A 17,048-nucleotide genomic window follows, 5' to 3' on the forward strand; every position below is an offset into this window, starting at 1 on the left:
GAGCTCACCTCAGTGTGGGTTTGGCAAAAGTGCACATCAAGGGTGCATATCGACCGCAAAGTAGGCACTCGCGAGTCGCGAGCACTCTTCTGACACCTAAAATTACCCATGCGACACCCTATGGTCTTGTGGTCTTACATGCGCACATGTTGGCCACAAGTCCGCAAGTGCACATGAAGTATGCCATTTGGGACAGGGCCATATAGGCCACATTTACACTGCAGGTCTTGATGCACAATTCCGATTTGTTGACTATATCAGATTTTTTTGACGACCAGCTTACATCATCTTTTGAAAGTTACCCATATCCGATATCTGCACTTACACTATTAACTTGACAAAAACACCCAAGGTATATGTACTGACCCAGAAATACTTAGGCCGAAAAGTAAAAACGGCGAGCTTTGCAATGGACACAGACAAAATGATAATGCAAGCTTTTTTTTCCCACACCATCTCTAAAGGTCAGCTAAACAGTGGGTTGAGCCTTCATCCTGCATTGCACCATTAAAAAGAATCATGTGGTCACGATTTGTGTCCACCTGAGTTGACGTCATTCGGGACGTGTACCCTCCAATATTGGAGACATTCGCATTTGTCCCACCCAAAAATTATACCGCAGAGGAGAAAAATATTTTGAAATTATTTTTTAATCAAACACACCTGATTCAACTCATCAGCTCATTATCACATGGGTTAATGAGTTGAATCAGGTGTGTTTGATTAGGGAGACAAAGAAAATGTGCAGTCTTGGGGGTCCTTCAGGAGCAGGGTTGAGAAACACTGCCATAGAGGGTCAAAATATATTTTCAATGTAAATATATATTTACTGCCCAACCATGGAGCCAGGTAAGTGTCGCACCGCACACTCAGACCCCACTCCGGGACGCTGTGCCTTCCGGATCAGGTCCCTGTGCTCCACCTCACTGCCCCACTGCGTGTACATCTGTAATTCCGATTATCCCACTTGTATGGTCTCTTGGGGCCTGGCTAGACACCCCAGACTGTCTCGCTGGCTCATCTGCACCATCAGACTTGGCTATGCGATTCAGTTCCCCCAGCGTCCCCCAAGTTTAGGGGCATTCAGTTCACCTCAGTGTTGGACAAGGATGCTCCTGTCTTATGGGCAGAAATCGCCCGTCCTTCCAGCAGATATGAAGGCAGGGTTTTATAGCCCTTACTTCATTGTTCCTAAGAAAGGCGTTGGGTTACGACTTATCTTGGACCTGCGCATTTTGAAACAGGCCCTTCACAAGCTCCCGTTCAAAATGTTGATGCAGAGACGCATTTTCGAATACATTCAACCCCAAGATTGCAGCGATTGACCTAAAGGACGTATACTTTCATGTCTCGATTCTCCCTCGACACAGACCATTCCTACGCTTTGCGTTCGATGGTTGAGCATATCATTACAAAGTCCTCCCCTTTGGGCTGTCCCTGTTGCTTCACGTCTCTATAAAGGTCGTGGAGGCGGCCCTTGTTCCCATGAGAGAATACAGTGTTTTCATTCTCAACAATCTTGACGAACGGCTTTACTGGCCCACTCGAAAGAGCAGTTGTACGAACACAGGGACATGGTGCTCAGGCACCTCAGCCACCTGGGGCTTCGGGTCAACTGGGAAAAGAGCAAAATCTTGATCTCTTTTCTTGGTATGGAGTTGGACTCAGTCAACCTAACAGCACGTCTCACGAACGAACATGCTGTTTCAGAAGCTCCTGGGGCATATGGCATCCGCAGTAATGCCCCTCGGATTGCTTCAAATGAGACCGCTTCAGCACTGGCTTCATGGCCGAGTCCCGAAATGGGCATGGCAATGCGGCACTCACCGGATGACAATCACCCCGGCCTGTCACTAAACCTTCAACTGTTATCAGACCTTGCGTTTCTACGGGCAGGAGTCCCCCTGGAACAAGTGTACAGGCATGTTGTTGTCTCAACAGATGCCTCTACCACAGACTGGGACTCCATTTGCAACGGGCGTGCAGCATCGGGCTCCTGGACAGGACTTCAACTGCCTCGAGTTGCTAGCAGTATGGCTTGCTCTGCGCCACTTCAAATCACTGTTACAAGGCAAGAACGTACTAGTCCAGACGGACAACACTACGGTCTACACTTTGCGCCATTCGTCTGAGGTCGCTTTGTGCCGTTCACATCCCATGCGAGCTCAATTGTGCAGCCGACGAGCTCTCACGACAGCCCACTCTCCCCTGAGAATGGCGACTCCACCCCCAGACGGTCCAGCTGATCTAGAAATGCTTCGGGAGAGACGGAGGGGTCAGACGCTAGGTCCAGCACTCATGCCCAGAAGGTCATCCCCTGTACTAGGCTGCCCATATTTTGTGTTCCCTACGGCGATGCCATATGTGTATTCTTCCACGGTACAGCTCCCCTGTTGGCGAGTTCGTGTCTTTCCCTTAGCAGAGCCCGCTCTGCCATCTCTGCCGGTATTGACTTCCACCCTCAGTCAGGCTGGATCTACCCCAGAGACCTTACAAATGTAGTACAGCCCAATTGGCCAATCCATATGTGTAATTCTCACATGATACCTCCCTACAGGCAGGATGTGGTCTCTGTAGCATTTCTTTCTGCTTGGAAAAGGCACGCTTTCCCAGTGTCATCCAATAGTCTCCTGTTATGGGTCAGAAGGCACAGTAGTGATCTACCTGTCCCATCTTCTACCTAAGTACATGCAGAGGGATCAGGTGGCTTATGTGGGTTGCTGGAAGGGGCAGCAAAAGTGGCGCTTTGGTAGGGATCCTGATTTGTCAGTTCAGTTCTGACGTAACGTTGAATTTGACTGACTGAAAGGGAATGTCTAGGTTACTATTGTAACCCCCATTCCCTGAAGGAGGGAACGAAGACGTTATGTCCCGTCACCACAATTGCTGCACCACAGCTGAAGGCTGAGCGTGAAGATTACGGGTCTGCAATAAAGATTCTGTGACTGTCTCGGATCTCGCGTTTTTCAATAAAACATGAACATTAACTAGAGCTAAACAGCTGTTAATTCTCGATAAGAACTTGTATGACAGAAATAAAGGCAAACTGGTTTGTAATAAGTGAAGATGGTAATGCTGTTTTTGGAGTTGTTTAATCATCCTCTGGTGAGATCTTAAGAGATTTAATGCGTTATTTTATTTGCAGTTGATTTTAAAGCTGCAGTCCACAGTTTTTCATCTTTGTCGCCATCTCTGTTCGAAATCTATAATTGCAGTTATTCGCGGAATTATCAACTTTACTTGAGTTGTGCCTCGGCAAGGAACAGGGCGGATGAATCCAATGTTTTGATGATAATTGTGTGGCTGACAGTCACCGCGCCATGTTTTAGGGTGGTTTGTCATGGTCAAAAAAACATTCTGAAGAGTATTTTCACAAAATGTTATGCCTACATCACTGTTTGAACGATTGACATAATGAGCATTTGACAGAAATAGCGGCCATCTTCAAAAAAATGGCCGCCATGTTGAATTTTTGGGTGGCCAACACCTTTTTCCAAAAGTGACCCTTAGAGAGAATCTGTGCTAAATTACATGCTTCTATACCAATTTGAACGATTCTCTTGAAATATGCCATCAACCCTTTCGCACGTACGATCACACCGGTGTGATTAGAACGGTCAGCGCATCACGTGATCAACTGCTAAATTCAAATGTGCTTTCGCGCGTTGGCTGGCGCTGAGCCAGAGATGGACGTGCTCGCGCTTGTCATATATCACAACTATTCAGTGTTTTCAACCACATAATGTTTATTTTAGGTTTCAGGCATTTAAAATCACACAAGTACTAGCAAACCAATGAATTTGAGTTTGTAAAATACACACACGTCTATGGAAGCGGCAATAATCCTTTCCATTATAATACGACGACACATTTTATTCATATCAGATACACAATGTGTAATTAGCTTTACATTTTACCCCATTCTTCTCCCAGTTAACCTGCCACTTACTTTCATGTATTTCGTGAGAAGCGGATGAATTGACGTGTTGTAAATCCAACAGATCTGTGGCACAAACTAACATGGCGCCGCCCATCGCGCATACAGCTCAACTAATGCGATCGTTATAAAAGTGTTTAAACAACCAAACACATCCACATGCACATATTTGACAATCGGAATATCTGTGTTTCATGCTATATCTAACATATTTTTGAATATTTTGAATCAAAAAGAGAAAATTACATAAAAGCAGATCATCATTCATTCAGTGCTGTGTTGTGTTTGCGCTGTGTCACGTGACAAGCAATGACGCGTCACCATGGAAACGATAAAGTGACAGGTGTAAATAACGGTCGCCTTGAAAAACTCACGCTGGGGGGTCAGTTAGAATATTTTAAACTTACGTGTGAAAGGGTTAATCTGCTGCACTAAGGTATTTCTGTTGAAAATAATGACAAATCAGAGGTGTTTAAGTTACCGGTGAGAATCCACTCAGTATCTCTCAAAACTCTGAATAATTTTATATTTAGCGCAAGTTTACTAAGTTCTGCACGTGCACAAATCCTCTCATTACGGTACGTTCACACGGGGCGTGAGCGTCAACGCTTGACGGAAGGCGTGGCTGAAGTTTGGCACGACGCCATGGTCATAGCAGCGTCAGCCAATGAAATTAGACAGGAATGACAGGATGAACGTGAAGAACGTTATTGGCTGCCGCCTGGCTACTGTATTTGCATAGAGCGATCCTGATTGGCTGACGCTTCCGCCTGCGGCGATTCACTGGCGTTGCTCGCGGCAGAAGTTGAAAAATTCTCAACTTCCGTCGCGAGCAACGCCAGTGAAGCGCCGCCGACGGATCCACAATTCATTTCGGCAACGCTTGACGTCACCCATTCAAAGTCAATGGGAAGCGTTGACGCTCACGCCCCGTGTGAACGTACCGTTATAACAAACAAAGCGGAGACACGATGTAAATGAAAGATTAATTATGCAGTTTTGACAGATTGATTAATTAAATTGGAGTTTGCGCCAAAATGACTGACAGCTTCATTGATTACTCGCTAATTTCATTCGCAATTTGATGAAAAGTTTTTGTTTTTCATGAGACTTAGTGACTTTTCCATCCTACATACTTAAGTACAAACATTTTACAAAAAATATTTTCAAATGTTATAATAGTAATTGCTAGTCGCTATTTTTTTCTACACTATGTCTATTCTGCACTGTCTTTTTAGATTTTAATATAAAAAAAAATGTTTTAATCAAGTGTTAGTTTTCCTACATTGCAGAACTTCAGACTTTTGAGCTTTGAAGTGCTGGAAAAAGTTGTGTGAAGTAGGCTTCTTTAAAGTGGGACTGTCACGTCAAGGGAGTAAGATTGGATGACGTCATCAGAGTTTTCCATACTTTGGCTTTTGGTGAATTGACACCACTGTTCTCTTCTAGTTTTTCCTCTTTCCTTCAGTGATTTTGCAGGTGCTTGTAAAGTCCATACTTTTTTTGGTAGGTGCCTGTAACTTCTATACTTTTTTAGGTGAAGGGCTCCCTTCAGCATCTCTGTGGATTAGTCACTGTTTCTGATGTAACTAATCATTCTGTGATTGGTCAACTGATAAGTCTGGAGAGGCCTGCCGTTTGTAACTGAGGGTTATATAGTTCAATATGTATGAGGTCTGGGGAAGTCTTTTTACAGTATATGAGTGCCTGTTAGCTTTACTGTATTGTGCTGCACTTCACCTTTCTGTGAGTATACTATAGCTACTGATCCTGAAATCTTGCATATTATACAGAAAATGTCAGTCCAATTAGGCAATTGAAGTTTGAAGATGCATGTTAAGATATAATTGGTTGCTTGGAATATCTTATATGCTTTGGTCTTGTTTTGCAGGGATCAAGTTAAGAGTATTAAGTATAATGGGAAAAAAAGAATGTATTATAATTGCTTAAGGTCAAATTGGAGTAAAAAATATCTATCTTAGATTCCCATGTTGCAGTATTTGTTAGCATAAATAAATAATTTCTTACAACTCTGAATAATGTACTTTTTTTTCTCCCCCAGACAGGATGAATAGAGGATCAGTGAGTGAACTGACTATGAATGAAGATTTTGCTGAAAAAGGGAATATTTCTATTCCATCTTATTTCTATATCAGTGGTTTTTCTGGTATACCTCACATAAGATACTATTACATATTCTTGTTTTTTGTTTACATTATTTCTTTGCTTGGAAACTCCTGCCTCATGCTTGTTATCATTATAGACCGAACTCTTCACACTCCTAAATATATTGCTGTCTTTAATTTATCACTGACCGACATTTGTGAGAGTACCGCTGTAATCCCTCAGCTACTGGCCACATTGTTGTTTGGGAATCAGTTGATTCCGTATGGATTGTGTTTGTGCAATATGTTCTCTGTCTTTGTATCTATTACAACACAGTCACTAACTCTTGCTGTTCTGTCTTTTGACAGATTCATAGCCATTTGTTTACCTCTGAGGTATCATATGATTGTGACTCATAGATCAATGCTTATTATAAATGGAGTCACATGGGTAGTGGCACTGCTTATGGTAATTGCTGCTACAGTTTTCATCAGTAGACTTTCTTTCTGCAGAGTTATTGTCATCATAAAGAGTTTCTACTGTGATCATGGGCCAATATTTGTTTCTGCCTGTAGCAATAATTTTCCAAGTTCTGTGATAAGCTTTTTGTACCCGGTAATGATTCTCGGGTTACCAGTATTTTTTATAATCTTTTCATATACATGCATTGCTGTAACATTGTTTAGAATCACAACCCCACAAGACCGTCAAAGAGCCACAAAGACATGTACTGCTCATTTAATATTAGTGGCTATATTTTATGCTCCCATCACGTTTACATATGCACTTTCGGACATTATAGACACTAACACGAGGATCATTAATCTCTCTCTGAGCGCTACACTTCCTCCAATGCTTAACCCGATAATCTACACAATCAAGACAGAGGAGTTCATGGTGTCTGTGAAGAGGCTTCTTAAACGGAGAATCATATTTCCATCTCCAAAATAAACCTCTTTTTCCACATTGTAATTACATTATTAGATGCTTTTTTTCTGTGGATGTTTAGAATAATTTATGCTTCAATAATATCACAGGTTATGAAAAGTCAGAAAACAGGTATCAAATTTTGAAACCACTTACAAACTATTGATGGGTTTGGTGATACCTGTTGATAAATTCCCTATCTGACATGTCGACACACGAAACGTGAGGAAAAGATGACAGCTGATTGTTTAAACAGCTTGTATGCTAGGCCTATACACTTTGGAATTGCCCAAAATTATGACATAATCGGTCTTCTAATCTAGATGATTATTTTTTATATGTGGTATTGGTGATGAGCTGTGAATATAATCGTTTTTTTCTATGCATCACGATGCATGCTGACATAAACGATTCTGCAACGATGCAAAAAAACAAAAAAATAGGCCTATCATTCATATTAATATACAGTTTTTTTTTTGTAGGCTATATAAAGAATGCGCATTATATATTAATAAAAAAGTTGTGTATGTCCTTCGAAAGCAAAGCACTTGTGTCTGGTGTTTCGGTTTGTAAGAACATGCATGAATGAGAAGGGCATTTTTTTTCCTGTGTAGTCCCAGATTTACTCCAAATGTTACAAAATAGCCCAGAAAAAGATTAAAGAGATTTTCTTTTGATGTTTTATAAATGCATTAATTTATATATTAATTACATTTTCTACTGATATTTCATTATACCACTAACGTTATACAAATCATTACAGTGAACTGACTTGGTAAATCAAGCTGTTACAGAATATGGTACCCCCCCCCAATACGTTTAAATGTGAAACATTAGTTTTTGGGCATGCACATCATAATAAATACTTGTATACTAAATCTAAATAAAAACTTGTTTTACAAAACTTTAAAAATGTTCCCATAAATGTATCCCTGAAAATGGGAGAAACTCAGCTATAATGTGGTATATGGCACATAGTCAGGATAATTCTGTTTAAAATGTGTTGCAGTTTTAAAAATAAGCTTGTTTTTACATTGGAAACCCATCTAGCGTGTTTGCTGCCAAAAAGCTATTTTTTTAGTTTCATCTGACCACAAAACCCTGTGCCGTTTGAAGTTCCAGTTGTGTCTGACAACTGAATTAGCCGGAGTTTGTTTTTTGATGAGCGAACAGGATTTTTCTTGAAACCCTCCCAAACAACATGTGGGGGTTGTTTGATTTTTTTTTTTTTTTTGGTATGCTTCTGACCCCAAGACTATCTAATCTCTGCAATTCTCCATCTGTGATCATTGGAGAGTCTTTGGCCACTCAATCTTTCCTCCTCACTGTGCATAAAGACAATATAGACACACGTCCTCTTCCTGGCAGATTTGTAACATAGTTGATTGGAACTTCTTATTATTGGCCTGATCAAAATGGGGATTTTCAATTCTTTAGCTATTTACTTACAGCCACTTTCTATTTTGTGATGCTCAACAATCTTTTGATGCACATCAGAACTATATTCTTAGGTTTTACTCATTGTGATGGATGATTAAGGTAATTTGGCCTTTGTGTTTCCTCATATTTAAACTCCTGTGAACATAGCTAGACAATGTTCCTATAGTCACCCTGGTGTGCTAAAAAAGGTAAATATTAATGGAATATACTTCAGATATGTTTTATTTGTAAAAAACTCTAGGGGTGCCTAGATGTGATCCCCCCCCCCCCCCCCCACCCCACTTTCAATTCTTTTACTTCAATGAAAGCTTATATTTTTGCTATTTTTTTAAATGAAAGATCAAAAGGATAAACAATGCAGATTTATTTTTTACAGCCATTTTTGATCATATTTACTAGGGGTGCAATTCATTCTGAGAATGTCTCAGAATAAATTCCTGAGTGTGGAAGTAATACATTAATAAATCATAGAAAGGAATGTGTAGTAGCAATTTTAATCTTTTCTTTTGCTTCTGTGTTTTCTCAATGATAATATATGAATGCCATATGTTCTGTATTTTGAGCTTTATGTTGTAACGTTGATACAGCTGTGTGGGTGTGACACTGAGAAGACCCCAGGCTAGGGAGGGGTAAGGCGACCATGGGGGTTCCTTTGTTCCTGCCCTCTGGGGTGGGTGTTTAAAGAATGCTTTGATGAGAACATTATAAAGACTCCAGAAAGAACACCTATCTGGGTCTCACTCTGCTTTGCAAACTGGTCTGTAAGGGTGGGGGTTTCACCTCACCCTGCAGCTGGCCTGTGTGGCTAGACTGGGAACTATTCTTGCAAGAATAAATGTATATTTTCTTTTAAATACAATTTGGATCTTGACGTCTCTTTGCCTGGGAATGCTGCGTTTGTTAAATATTGTTTTGCCACAACAAATGCAAAGACCATTGTAGACCTTATATGCCTTATGCTTCGGACTCTGGGTCCGGATGAATTAGCTCAAATGATCTATAGGGAATTTTAATAACTAATCATGAATATGATTAATATTCTGCATATTACTTTACATTAAATTATCGAAATTGAAAATGTCTAGATTATACGAATATATGAATAATTGATCACAACGTCTTATAATTCCTCATTCAGATATCAATAATCTTATTTAATTTCGATTATGAGATAACCTTTAAGGGAAATTCATGTAATGATCAAATAGGTGTTTGTCCTGCAAAAACCATCAAAGATCACCCATCAACCTCTCAGTAAAGCTATCTCCTTATAACCTCCAAGAAACATTAATTTTCTGGCCGTGAACATTAATTTTCCTGTGTTTATAAAATTAAAACTAGTAAATAATAAGAGCTCTGGCAGCTCTTGGATCTTTTCATCTCATTGACGTTTGTGGTTTTACGAGCGTTTTTTTCACAGACACAGTCTTGAATATATTGTTTTAATAAATGCAAACTACAGAATATAACGGATTACACATATTGATTATACACCGATTATATCTATGTACATAATTTACAGTAAACAATACAAGACACGAATAGCGGATAAGAGAGAGAAGTTGAGAGAGAGAGAGAGATTATTCTGCTTTAAGCTGGTGCTCTTTAGCAGTAGTAACGCACACCTCGCACGCGCGGGGAGCGATTTACAGAGGTTTTTGGTCGTGCGTTTGAGAGAGAGAATAAGAGGGAGAGAATGAGGTCGAGGGCCGGGGCGCGCTCGATTTGAATGCGGAACAGAGAGAGAGGGAGCGAGGGAGAGAGTGCTCTGGGGCCCGCGCTCGATTTGATTGCGGGACAGAGAGAGAGAGATAAAGAGAGGATGAGAGAGAGAGAGAAAATGGTCGCGTGTGACCATAGAACAGCAAACATCACAGACCATTGAGAGAGCCATCAATCGAAACACCTTAAAACATTAAAACCCGTTAGAGTTTGATATACTTGCAAAAGGTTCGTTTGTGTGCACGAGCTGTGTCCAGCCTGCACGTGTTCTCGGAGCAGAGTGCGCGCGCTCGTGCTGAGGCGCGCGTGCTTGTTGCCAGAGCAAGCTGTTCGCGGGAGTTTGAAGAAGGCGCCTCTTTGGAAGGGAAGTTGCTGAAGGAATTCAGGCTTCGTTCGTTTGACTCGTAGGTGGAAACGAACACAGTGGAATTTGAAAATTAAACAAAAGACTGAGATAAAGCAAATAAAAGGAGGGAACTCCTGAAGGAGTTCAGGTCCGAAGATTTCACATGATGAGCAGACGAAGGCAGGACGCGAGAGCAAGAGAGAGCAGGAAGAGCTTTGCTCTTTCCTTTAAAGACTGTATGGGTCACTCCTTCGTTCGGCGCGTTGTCCAATCACCTTCAGTGATCTGGGAGCGGGAGAATCTTCTTTGTCCTGCCAGAAGACCCCAGTCTGTGTAGTTTATGACCGAGCTTTGCCTTAGTCATTTCTATGACTAAAAAGGATTCATCTAGTAATAATCATATCATTGCAGTCTATTATCGAGATTCAACTCCGTTAGGTCTCAAGATTTAAAATGGTATCAAACACATTCAGGTTGGATTATATGATAACGAAGTTACATAAGATATACAGATTAGAAGCATTTAGATTTTGATTAATACACAATAAAACTTACATTAAATCCCAAAACTTTCATGACATATAAATGGCAACACATAATACATTTGGTAATGTTTTAAATATGATTCGTTTGAAGAAAAGTCTCTTGTGTGTGTGTGCGTATGTTGTGGCAAAACAATATTTAACAAACGCAGCATTCTCAGGCAAAAGAGACGTCAATATTCAAATTGTATTTAAAAGAAAATATACATTTATTCTGCAGAATAGTTCCCAGTCTAGCCACACAGGCCAGCTGCAGGGTGAGGGTAAAACCCACCAACCCTAACAGCCCAGTATGCAGGCAGAGTGAGACTAAGATAGGTGTTTTTCTGGTAGTCTTATAATGTTCTCATCAAAGCATTCTATAAACACCCACCCCAGAGGGCAGGACCTGAGGAACCCCCATGGTTGCCTCAACCCCTCCCTAGCCTAGGGTCTTCTGTCTCAGTGTCACAATCACAGCTGTATCAACGTTCCAGCATAAAGCTCAAAATACAGAACATATGGCATTCATATATTATCATTGAGAAAACACAGAAACAAAAGAAAAGATTAAAATTGCTACTACAATTTCTCCCTGTTTTTCATTATCTGAAAACTAAATCAATGCAACAATTTTAAGTCATTTCATCATATTTACATTTTTCATTTCAATCTTCCTTTTTTTTTATCCCTTCCTTGACCATGTGACTAAAACCCAAATTTTTAGACATTCAAAACTGACCAATCAGATAATTACAAACTTCCCTCATTGTACCAAATGTCGGACAATTTCATACCCCCAAAATACACGCATCTTAGGCCTACAGGCCTTGATAACTATCAGCACCTCGGTGCCTTTACAGACTCCAAATTGTCATTATGGAAATAGGTTGTCAAAAACAGTAAAGCAGATGTCTTTGTTCATTTCAAATATCTTGGATTATTTTCAATCCTACAATTTCCCATTGGTCCCGTTGGCCACACATGGAGTCCAAAAGTGACATCTTCAGACTTTTCGTCCAAGCTTGTAGCAAAACAGTTTGTCAGTTGTTCAGTCTTTGTTCCCCATCCAGCCCTGCAGGATTAGGCTCTATCAAATTGGGTTGCACCGTTATGCAAATCATCCATCGAATACCTGCACAAGAACAGTCACTGAATCTGGGAGCAAACGAGTGGGACAGCAGTCTGGCAGCTGTCTCTTTCTGAACCAGAACACAAGATATGAACTTCGGTAGCAGTGATCCTGTGATTTAAAAGAACATCTAGCACCACGACACAAAAGCAGACACATGTCATTTGTCATTGGTCAGAGGATTGATATGGTCAGATTGAAATTAGTCTCTGGCAAAAGGCCCTTAAATTGATGTACTTAAAAAAATATAGTCAAGGAATTGATAAAAGAAGATCTTTACAAGTTCTTACACTGTTTCTGGAAACATTTAAATAAATTGCATTACAACAAACAACAACTGCTGGTTTAAAACACCATTTCATGAAGAGTATCAGCAAAATATTCAGTGCAAGCACAGAGATTCAATTGAATTGATGTCCAAAACATTGTTGCAAGCCAAATGGACAAAATACAAATAAACAAAAATCAAATAAGTTTCAGAAAAGTTTCAAAATCATCATTGATAATACAAATAGTTATACTTCGGTTAAAATGAGAAATACTGACATACATTTCAAAATAACTTGGTCAGACAAATCATTACTTCATTGATAAAGTAAATCCAAAGAAAAACAAAACAAACAATTACTGGATGCAATACACTGTTATCATTCAGTCTAGAACTAAAAACTTAATAAAAATCTTATGCATTACATTTTTGTGAAAAACAAAACAAACAATTTTCCATATAATTGATCACTTGAACCTTGTTGAAGTATCAAGCAATTAAATATTAACTGAAGCAGGGCTAAATGGGTAAGCTCTGTCACCACATTCCCGAATTCGGGCCCGCATTCACTCCAGTATAAACAAAAAATTGTATAGATTGTCATAGTATGAAAACCATATCAATTCAACACCCCTGGTTGATTTGAATAAACATACAAAATAGTAAAAATTATAACAAAACCCCTCATTTCAAATAACCCTTTTTATATTTCATCGTCTTCAGAAAGAAAAAGAAAAGAAAATCAAAAACAGAACAAAACAAAACAAAGAAAAACAAAAACATATCTTAACTCAATTAATACATTTCACTGTAACTTCCGCTACTCGAATCGTCTGCATAATTTTGTTCATCCTTCTAACCAATGTAGTTTTTCAAAATTTACTCTAATATTTCCATTATGGACCGTCTTTTTTGCTTATTACACATCAATTAATAGATTTTCTACATTTTCACCAATCAAATCAATACCTAGTTTGAATCAATCAAATAAAATCATCAACATCATCACAAAACAGATTCTTCTGCTAAACCATTAGTTGGTCAAATCGTCTTTCTCCCTCGTACGTAATGGATGCTGTTACTAACACAAGCCTTTGATCCCTCACTTTATTCTTCGCGTTGTCATGTGTTTGTTCGTTTAGTCTAAGGTGAGAAGTTTGGACTCGGGTCTCACACTCTCCAATCATTTTCTGATTCTAACAAGATTTTCCCTTAGATCATGACCGTACCCCCACTGGAATAAAACATTTACTTTCTGCTGTCACCTGCGAACGAAAACCTTAAGTGATTTTGTTAGTGACTGCTTATCTAGTCGGTCGTCCCTCTTGATTCGACCTGTGGAATCATCAACCTGAAACATTATCACCAGATAATTTCTTGCACCCAGAGTCCTTTTCCCCTGAAAAAGCACTCATGTTAACAAAACAATATTTATACATTTGGAACAGAATCAATTCTGTTTGATCCAATCCATCCTGACATCCTTTCTGTCACAATAATAAGCCAGGATATCTAGCTAAAATTCATCCATAGCCATTATTTTACTGCACGGTCTGCCGTGTATCAAAAAGTCTGCATCCTCTGTAAAGAAAAACAAATGTCAAATAGTTAATTCTTTTGTTGTTATGCTGCTGCATCTTCCCTGTTTCCTGTTGAAAACATTTCTTGTTAGCACACTTTTGTCCACCTGTGCGATGGCTTTCAGCAAATTCTAAACCATTTCCCCCTTTTTTATGCACAATTTTACTTGTGCATCAATTTAACATAATTGTGTTTGGATTTATTAAACTAAACACTGTTCTGTAGACATCTTTCTCTGTCTCTTAACCTTGACCTTAACTCTTGTCTTAAGTCTCTTAAAATTTTATATTCTTCACTCCAAGCCACAATCTCATCTTCTTATCAAATTATTTGAAATGCAAATGCACTCTTTGCTTATCCTGCTTTTCAAGACTGCTCTCAACAGTTTGTCTCTCAACTCAATCTCAATTCTCAGTCATCTGCAAAACTGAATACAATTGTCACTCTATTTCCCCTCCTCCGTGGGCTTCACTGTCCCTGCATCTGTAAGATCAAAGGTGTTATCTTATGGTCAAAATGACCCCTCTGTCCTCTGAAGATAATGATCCTTGACCCCCCCTGGTTTAACCCCTGTCTTTTCCTGCCTGGCAGGATGCTGGGTGTGAACTTTGCAGAAGCATACATACATTCCCTGAAGATGCAAATGGCCCTTAGTCATCTACAAACATTTCTTACTTTCTTTACAGATCTTTCTTTACAGCCTTTCTTTTGTCAGTCGAACAACATTCTTGCCCTTTTTCACACAAATGTTAAAGGCTCTCTCAATAATTTGATATTGATCTAGCCAATTTTTACTGTATTGTTGCCGTCAAATCTATAACCTATTTTATTTCAATCCATGTATGGTGATCTACAACTCCACAATTCCAACTTCCATCAGAATTTAAACCGATCTAGAAATTCATTCAAATCTACTGTATATCATAAATGACCAAATCGATTCAGAATTATCAACTTCTCTCAAATTTTTCATTCACCCATCTGTAATTGATAAAACATTTAATGACACATCTATGCACACTATTCAGACTATGAATAGCTTTCACTACCTAATACCTAACTCACTCTTATCAAGACATAAACTGCAGTCATCATCAAACACACCTGACTATTAACCGTTCATATTTCTTGTCTTTTCTTCAAAAAGATTTACATTTAAATCAAAATTTTAACATTTTGCTGTAGCTTTTCCTAAAATAAACAAATCAGAGCAGTATTATTTTAAAGACTTCTTTTAAAGTCATTCAGTTTTACTTCTAAAACATTTACAATTTGCCCTAATTGTATAAGATCCTGTAACATTATTTCTTTAAATATCTCTGTGCCTATGATTTTCAACTGAAACACTGTGCTTTTACTATAAATAGCTCATTAGCATTTACAACGCAGGCTCAGATAACAGCTTTTAGCTGACATTCGAATAAGAGAGACTTTAGAGCCATTCCTGACTAATATTTTCACTTTCATAAACTAACTTAAGACTTCATCTATCATCTTGTTAACTTTAGCCTATAGCTTGCGTTATCTTTTCCATAAATTAAATGCATTTTCAATTCAAGCATAATTTTTATAGTTTCCTTTGCCACTATAGGGAATTTAGACATTATAAATTCCTACTCAGAATGAGTCTCTGTTGCACTGAAACTGTTTCAGCACACATCAAATTCAGATTATCAAATTGTTTTCAACCAAATCATAAACTTTATCTTATTTACAAACAGCACATCAGCTTGTAGTTCTTTCATAATCAACACTGCTTCTACGTAGCCTATTTGATTCTTTAGAGAACAAATAATTATTATTGAGTCTCAATAACGTTTCAAATTTCATCTAAATTTTAGTTGTCATGTTCTCAAATTACCATAGTTTTAATATCTTACTTCCATATTTTCTCCTATGAGTTTATCAAGCTGCAATTATGATCATCTAGAACCTTTTTTAAGCGTTTCATTAAAAGACAATCATTTAATCTTCTTCAGATCTCTCTGTAAATTTTCTGTTTATTCTAGTAAGACCAGATCAAGCTGTTTTTACAGAAAAGGACCGTCGAAAACCCCCCAGGGTCTTTTCTTTACAAGTCAACCACACTAAAGAGTTCAAAGCCTCTTTCTGACCATCTGTTTTACTTTTTGAGTTTCATACTGTCTGATCCCTATCATCTTCTGAATTCACCCCCGCTTTACTGCCCCTCCTTGAACCAGTGTCCCATTCATGAATTCACACAGAGCCTGTGAATGCACCCACCGCATATTCACAGAGCCACTGGTAAGCAGTTCTCTATATTATTTTACAATCTCAGTTCCCGTAAACTAGATCTAACTGGAATGAAATAGAATAAAATTCTAAATTCCCCCATTCACTGCAACATCCCATTCAGCAATGCAAAACAGAGCTATAATGCAATCTCAGTTGCAAATTCAATTACATAGCCAAATCATAGTAACATTACTCTATTTTACTAATCCATGTTAACACAGAAGCTTTCTTCAAATTTGTATCATTTTGGCATTTCTTTGTTTGAAACCAGTCTATGTTTATTGTTTCTTTACAATCAGAATCAAACTTTTACAAAACCATCATTTGCAAATCTCTTTAAGGTTAAAGCTTCAGCTGGTTACAACATTTGCTCTCTTTTGTCTCACTACTATTTATCAGAACTGTTCATACAGTATAAAGACATTTAGCATGTCATCAATTTCATTAACACTGTTTGGAAGCTTTTTCTTTTATCAAATAGTTAATCTGCAGACTTCTCAACATTATTCCTCAGTCCCACTTATTACACAGACATCTCTCATAGCTGCCTGCACAATCAAATCTTTTATAAACTCTGTTATAAACATATGGAAATCTATTCTTCAATATCCTTGTTTTCCTAACATTAATACAATAAAGCACATTCACATCATAATTAACACTGACATATAGAATTTTGCCCATTCTGCTTAATGAAACATTCCCTTTGTATATCATGTTAATTCCTGTTAATCATATTCAATGCCTTATTTTTATCTAAAAAAACTCACTTTTCAGACCATTTCAACTTAATTTGACTTTCTTTTCGCTCT

The 17,048-nt window shown here is 38.6% G+C and overlaps 2 protein-coding genes across 2 annotated transcripts in view; both read left to right on the top strand.

Annotated features, from left to right (window-relative positions):
- The window catches only part of LOC306991336 (olfactory receptor 51E2-like), a gene marked incomplete at its 3' end in the record, with an annotated part of 93,478 nt that overhangs the window by 62,317 nt on the left and 14,113 nt on the right, over positions 1-17,048 (top strand). The window lies entirely within an intron of this gene.
- LOC306991546 (olfactory receptor 13C2-like) lies at positions 6,006-7,317 on the top strand. The gene has a single exon (XM_079599495.1). It carries the CDS (start codon positions 6,035-6,037, stop codon positions 6,992-6,994), a length of 960 nt encoding a protein of 319 aa, XP_079455621.1. The 5' UTR covers positions 6,006-6,034; the 3' UTR covers positions 6,995-7,317.

Source organism: Phoxinus phoxinus (genome assembly GCF_949152265.1).
Source record: "Phoxinus phoxinus genome assembly, chromosome: 23".
NCBI lineage: Eukaryota > Metazoa > Chordata > Actinopteri > Cypriniformes > Leuciscidae > Phoxinus > Phoxinus phoxinus.

What these genes read in the sequence shown, in the direction of transcription:
- LOC306991546 (XM_079599495.1), top strand. Translation starts at nt 6,035, where the DNA reads ATGAATGAAGATTTTGCTGAAAAAGGGAATATTTCTATTCCATCTTAT.